Source organism: Brachyistius frenatus, unplaced genomic scaffold, assembly GCF_029030835.1.
Source record: "Brachyistius frenatus isolate BFR_SWC_R1_liver_20210118 unplaced genomic scaffold, ASM2903083v1 Contig_140, whole genome shotgun sequence".
NCBI lineage: Eukaryota > Metazoa > Chordata > Actinopteri > Embiotocidae > Brachyistius > Brachyistius frenatus.
Window position 1 is genome coordinate 964314 of NW_027210739.1, and position 7263 is coordinate 971576.

A 7263-nucleotide genomic window follows, 5' to 3' on the forward strand; every position below is an offset into this window, starting at 1 on the left:
ATATTATTATACAATGATATTATTCCACATCGTGACAAGCTGAATGGCATTAAGTTGATTAAGTTTGTGAACGTTATCCTTGTTTATGTCTATTTCATCTCCTCTAAAGATTTAATAAAATTATACAGTTTGCTCCAAATTTTGGTGTCTTCTTTGTAAAAATCACATGATAATCAGGTGTAATCGTTCAGGGTCGCCCCGTGTGGAGCTGTTTAACCCCGAGAATCCCTCATTACTGGGGAAGTGCGAAATATAGGCGGGGTCTAACACGAAACCCCGCCCACGTCGTAAGCCACGCCCCTACGCGGCTTCTTCCGAGTTTGTGGTGCAGCATCGGGGATGGAGTGAAGAGGAAGCACCGACAGCATGGATCCGACTGAAGACAAAACGGGAAAAACAGTTGACATTTATCGCGACACGTGGGTCCGCTTCCTCGGTATGTAATCTTTAATATGTCGGAACAACAGAGACGTAAACCGGAACTGGCTTTACTCTGCTGGAGCTGCGCGCGAGCGAGCTACCAGTTAGCATAGCTGGCTAACCACTTTAAAAAAAAAAAAAAAGTCTATTTATAGCAGACTCGGTTGTTGAAGGACATTTTGTCTCAGCAGGACGTCCGAGACAGGGGTCAACAGTACCGTTGTTCGTGCTGAGGTTATGTAACTAGTGAACCGGGTGTCCCGGTGTCCCGGTGTCCCGGTAGTCGTTGGGCGAGTTGAGGCGGTGAGTCACAACCACAAAGACATGACCCGACACAGCAGCACCGACGCTGGGGATGATATGCAGCTGGTGTCGGTGCTTTTTACCCGAAACATCTGGGCCGATGGGCCGGTGAAGATCCACCAGCAGGCCGGTGAACAGCTGCTCCTCCTCCTCCTCCCGCTCCTCCTCCGCTGCTCCTCCTCCTCTGCTCCTCCTCCTCCTCTCCTCCTGTCCTGCTCCTCCTCTGCTCCTCCTCTCCTCATCTCCTCCTCCTCCACTGCTCCGCCTCCTCTCCTCGTGTCCTCCTCGTCCTCCGCTCCTCCTCCACTGCTCCTCCTCCTGTCCCCCTCCTCCCCCTCCTCCTCCACTGCTCCTCCTCCTGTCCTCCTCCTCTCCTCCTCCTCCTCCTCCTCCTCCTCCTCACTTCTCACTGGGCAGCAGTAGACAGGTGAAGACATGAGAATCTGTTAATCCCCATAAAATAATAAATCATAATCTCTGTGCTCCCAGCTGTCAGATTAGGATTATGTCCATCTCCATTCGGAGGGTGTAAACCTGAAATGTTGATCTGTTTCTGTGTTTTCGGGTCTTTAAGTCACGTTTTTAAAGAAATCACGCCACTGAATCTGGGTCATTTTACCTAAACTCCTCTTTTACTTGATAATCCCGTCGTTTATAGTTGAGTTATATCTCGGCTCCTTCTGCTCCTTCAACATGTTTGTTCATGCAAAAAGTGCAGACTTGGTAAACAGCGGTCTTATCATACCGCCGGATTTTCTCTCCTTGCTGGAAGATAGTTTTTTTTTTAATCTTTATTCCCGTTGTTATCAGACATCATTACAGGAGTTTTTAAACCTCCACATGCAACTGTAGTTTTCACTTTTATAGTATGAATTAATTTACAGTAAATAAATATTTTCGTGTTATTCAGATTGCTGAAGCTCCAGAAACACTCAACTCACAGGTTGCGCTCATAAATAACTTCACTTGCTGAAACTGTGTGATCTGCTGGTGTTCAGCGTTGAGGTGGAGGTGTGATTCACTCCGTCACCTCCGAACTAACGGCTGCTTCTTTAAAGCAGACGAGACGAGAAAAACAACAACGGAGCAGTTATCGCTCATAAATCCTTCTCCTGCCGTGTCGGTATGAATAATCCTGAGTCATGTAAGTGCTCCGGGAACCCGTGGAGACGGGAGCGTTTAATACCCAACAACCGCTCGATATCGCTGCGAGAAAGTATTTATAAATAGAGAGTTGATGCTTTATTAGAGACGCACACTTTACTGTTTCACACGACCACCGATTCATCTGCTCACGGGCTTCTCGTAACGTCTTTCTTCCTCCGTCTGGCTGCAGAATTTGACTCCGCCACGCTCCGCTGCTCCGGTTGTCATTGAACCAAAGATAAACGCTCCCTGTGTGACTGCAGTTCATTTCACCAGAGGTGGAGGGGGAGGTGGAGGGGGAGGTGGAGCAGGAACAGGAACAGGAACAGGCGACTTCCTCGTATGTTGTCAGATGTCAGAGATGATGTTTGGAAAGTTTCAAAGCAGATGTACTGGAATTTAATGCTAAATATACAGACGGTGCGGTGTCACATCCACAGATCTTTGATCTGCCACTCACAGTATTATTAGTATTATTTATTATAATAAATGTGTTGCACTAACGGGTCGTTTCACAGACTTAGCATTTGATAGCAGGGCGGCTAACTAAGGCTGCGTTCAGAGGAGACTTACCTGCATGCGTGTACCTGTTCTCAGGTTATGCCAATGAAGTCGGGGAGGCGTTTCGTGCTCTGGTGCCGGTGAGCTTTGTGTGGGGCAGCTACGCTGTGGCCAGCGTCTACGTCACCGCCGACGCTGTGGACAAAGGGAAGAAAGCAGCTGTGGTGAGAAAATACCAATTTGTTTGGCACCATCTTCATTAATAATCATATTGGTCCAATTTTCCTTATAATGTAAAATGAAAAGGGGTTCAAAATAAATCTGAGCTCAGCTGAGATCAATGTTTCAGTAAAAAGTTTGACCGGGTTTATTTTTTACATACAAAACCAGAAAGCTTGTGAAGCGCTGCTTCAAATGACCAAATAGAAAACCTGTAAATTCAGGTTCCCATTCTGAACACATTCTCAGATTATTTTGTGCTTCCACTGTGTCCGAAAGCTGTTACTTCCCCTCGTTTTCTGATCCTCCATCTGTTCCCGAAGGCCCACGGGGACAACCCGGGGAAGACGACGCGGGTAGCGGCGGCGGTGGTGGACACGTTTGTGTGGCAGGCGCTCGCCTCCGTCATGATTCCCGGCTTCACCATCAACCGTGTGTGCGCTGCGTCGCTGCACCTGCTGGGCCGAACCACCGGGTGGCCTCTGCCGGTGCGCAAGTGGACCACGACGGCTATCGGCCTCTCCACGATCCCCTTCATCATTACTCCAATAGACAGGTTGGGACGTCATGTAGTTTGCATGGATTATGTAAATTACTACTGTTGACACAGGATTAGTAGCTTCAAGTGCCGTCGCTGCTGCGGATATGTCGTCACTGTTTTGTGTGAAATAAATTTGAATGGCTCAAAAAATTTGGGTCACAACCTGAATCCTGAAGCTGCACCAGGCGGAGCCTCGGCTTTAAACAGAGTTAAAGTACTTTAAACATAGTCTATCTTTTCCTGCACTATGTTTGGTTTAAAAAGAAGAAAAAAAGTGTTCTTATTAGACAAATTATAATGAATTAAAATTATAATCTAATATCTGCTGACAGGATCCGTCAAATGAGACCGATTCTAGTTTCTACTCACATTTTATTGTCAGGATCTTACTGTCAATGGAAATGACGGTCACATGACAGCGCTTCTCTGGTTCAAACACAAGCCAACTTCCTCTTTTGTTTGTAATATAACAGCGTTTCCGCTCTGTTGGTTGCAGGTCGGTGGATTTCCTGCTGGATTCGAGCCTTCGGAAAGTCTACAACCACGAAGAGAAGCACAAATAAGGAGGCATCATGCGGGACAGGTAGTCTCATGCTGGGTGGACGCCGGTCCAGTCTGTGGAGACCTGTGCTGCTTCTACAAATCATGGCTTTCATGGAGATTCCACAGTTACTCAAAGATACTGATCATGAAATATTTTTTTATTGCAGAATTATGACATTTATAGACCATAATATGTTGTTACAGGGGAAATCCTGCTTTGTGAAAGATCCCCTCGGGGAATTTTAACCTCTCAGGGCAATCTGGGTAGAGATACCAAAAGATGTTAAAATGAGAATACGACGGTCTAAAAATGTGATGACGGTGAATTTCAGCTGCTTTGGCGATGACGCGGTTCCTGTTCTCCTCCTGAGATCTTTTATGCAGAAGAAGCCTCCTCCTGAGCTGTTATCTGGCTTGCAGAGCATCTTTGATGCCCAGATGTTGTACACAAATCCACACCTGCTGTGTCTATCAGCCATATTCAGTGGTTCTGTAAAGACAGACCAGAAAGCCAGTTTGTCCTTCGTATTCTTTAACTTCAAATCAATTGTTTTTCGTTCTTCTTAAAGGGTTTCTGTTACTTCGAGTAGAAAAGCGTCTTCTGATGGCGCTTTTCTATTGTTGGGTTCTCCTCTATTGTTGATCATGGAAGCCGTAGAGGTTTTCACTGAGAGCATCCTTTACACAATAGTTACAACCTGTATGACTCTCTGTACAACAGTGTAAGTTATTATAGTCTGTAGATGTTAGACTCACCAGTCTGAGACATGAAATCTGTCTCAAGCTGAACAGCTGTTCGTCCTTCATGCTGAAGACTAGAAATCTTCAATTCGCTGTTAAACTGAGTGTCAACACTTCTCAAGTACTTGTGAAGTCCCGTGTGATATCTGTGCAGAAAATGGTTCGAGGGATAAACTAAAAACACAAACAGATACTGTATGTCTATGATTGCCAAGGTAAAACACTCATGCTGACCTATGCAACGGGAAAAAAAGCAAAACGAATAATATTAAAATAACGGATTGTTTTCCCACTTGAAAAAAATAAAGTATGTGGTTACAAATTTGTAAAATGTCAGAAATACAAAGGATGATAGAAAATGTAGCTCGACATCGAGATGAGCTGTCACTTTAAGACAAGAGGAACATTTTGGGAATGTTTTGTCATTGCCAACTTCTCTGTACTCCGGAGGACACATTTAGCAATAACCTTCGTTTAATGTGTTTGTTTCTCCCAGACGGGGACGTGCTCTGAGAAAAGCCCGTGAAAACTCGTAGTACACCGATGAGGTTTTACTTGCTGACACTTAATAAAGTGATTTAACCTCGTCGGTAGTATTTAACAACCAGTTTAGGTCACCAGACAGCACTCGTATGCTCAAACCTGCAGTATGTGCAAAACTTGATGTTTTCACTGACTAAAGCACACACATCACTTTTACCTCGTGTATGTATCAACAGTTTTTTTTTACCTCAGATAGTTTGGCTTGTGATGGCAGGAAAAGTAAAAGTCTCCCCAGTGAGCCATGCCAGTGATTAATCGTGCTTAAAAGCACACTTTAACGCAGCTACCGTGATTATACCAGTACGCTTCTCCTGCTATGACATTTAAAAATATCTGCCTTGATAAAAAAATGTGTTGGTGCCTCTCGTGAAAATCTCTATATTCATATGACATTTTACACATAACTTCACTGTATTTCGATTGTTGAATGCTGCAAAACAAAAAAGACGGTTATGTTTTTTTGTGTGTTTTTTTTTTAAACATTTGTGGTGATTATGACGGTGTGTTTGAAAGTTGGATTTATGAGTCACATTTTCAGCCTTAACAAACCTCAAACTGAGTTTTGTTCAGTTTTCCGCCAGATGGTTATTTTTCAAATGTGAAAGTTACTGTTAAAAGTTAAAGCTCCATTCATTAGTGTAGAAACTCAACATTCAACAATCCTGATTCTCTGTAACTTCTGAACCTCTGAAACTGTAGTGAAATTAATTAAATAATGACAACAACGGTTTTGTTTCTGGTCTGTTTCATAAATTCATTTCAATACTGTACAATTACTTACATTTTTTTTAATTTTTTTTTAACAAAAATATCCCCTTTTACAGTACTACTAACAAGTAATGTTTCATTTTGGTCTTTTGAAATAATGATTAACAGCTCCATTAAAAAAAAAAAAAAAAAAAAGTTATAAAACTATTCAGAATCAGCTTTATTGGCCAGGTTTGTTCACACATCCAAAACAGACAGACATAAATAGACATATAAAACATAGATAAACATATAAAGCAAATAAACTAACACAGGGCGGCAGGGGGAGGTCGTTGCTCCTCCCTCCTCCTGCCTGAGTTTGACTGTATGTCTTGTTGTATGTCAGACATCTTTCTGCACTGTGGTTTCAGGAGGCAGTAAATCTGCTCTTTGTGCCAACTGTCACCTTCAGATGAAAGAGGTGTGATTCAAGGGGCGGTTTAACCAATGAAACGGGAGCACTCAAACAGACAGCAGACCCAGTTGCAGTAATCAGACCTGATTGAGTCGGGAGAACCCAGCTGATGAAGCACATAAGAAGCAAAGGAAAGTCAACTACTGGGAGACGCAGTCATGTTTGCTCTTTTTCTTGCAGTTTTGGCCTTTGTGGCTTTTTCAAGCGGTCAGGCAGGTAAGAAAAAAACCAACCTGTTGGTTGAGGTTTGAGCAGCTGTTCTCTTGCCTTCCTTTATTGCTTCATACTTTGATATATGAACTTTTCCAGGTATTCCTCCATACGTCCAGGGCCGCTGGGAAATCACGCCTGACGACCTGCAGTACTACGACCCTGATGGACCATCTCTTGCAGCAGAGGAGAGCACGTGGCCTGAAAGTTCACCTGATCTGGTGACGGCGACGGGCCGCTACCTGTCGATTACTCCAGAACCACCTGAACCACCTCTCATGCAGGAACCAGGTGGGTTGGTCGGTCGCTTTTAGTGAAGCTGCCAGTTTGAGATGTCATTTTCTGACCTGCTTTTGTGTTGTTGTTGTTTTTTTTTCTGATAGAGTCCAAAGACCACGTCAAAGAATCAGCATTGTGGGAAGTTGTGGTGGTAACGGCTGTCCTGCTGGTGTCTGTCGTGGGATCTCTGAGCGTGGCCTACTACCTGTGTGTCTGGAGAGGAGGCCGGATTCACTACCAGCCTCAGAAAGAAGGTCGTGTTTAGATATTAATAAAATAAGTGTTGTGTAGAAACTGCAGGACATTTGTTTTATGTCTCCGTTTTTGGACAAACATACAAGTGTTGTCTTGTATGAAGCGGTCTGAATGAAATGGATCTGATTTGTTGTCAATCTTAAATTGCTCTTTTCATTTGTGGGATTTTAGAAGCACATAGAGAGCAAAATGGGAGTGAACAGAAATGTAATACATTTATTTATAATGAAAAGCCAATCAGTACAAACTGTCCACCTTTTCTTTCGTATCAATATTTGAAAAAGCATTTTCTAACCAACAGGCCTTCGATGCGCACAAACCCTCGAGGGGAACTGTTAAACCATAATATTTCTGTACGTCTCTTTGTGACAAAATTGTCATTTTTCTATAGATCTTACAA

At 43.5% G+C, this 7263-nt stretch overlaps 1 protein-coding gene across 1 annotated transcript; it reads left to right on the forward strand.

Moving 5' to 3' along the window:
* Nucleotides 1–316: 316 nt before the first annotated feature.
* On the forward strand, nt 317–5686 carry mtfp1 (mitochondrial fission process 1). Its single transcript, XM_069715242.1, has 4 exons — nt 317–436; nt 2467–2594; nt 2913–3145; nt 3627–5686. The coding sequence occupies exons 1-4, from the start codon at nt 367–369 to the stop codon at nt 3691–3693; spliced, it is 498 nt and encodes a 165-aa protein (XP_069571343.1). The 5' UTR covers nt 317–366; the 3' UTR covers nt 3694–5686.
* The last annotated feature ends 1577 nt before the right edge of the window (nt 5687–7263 follow it).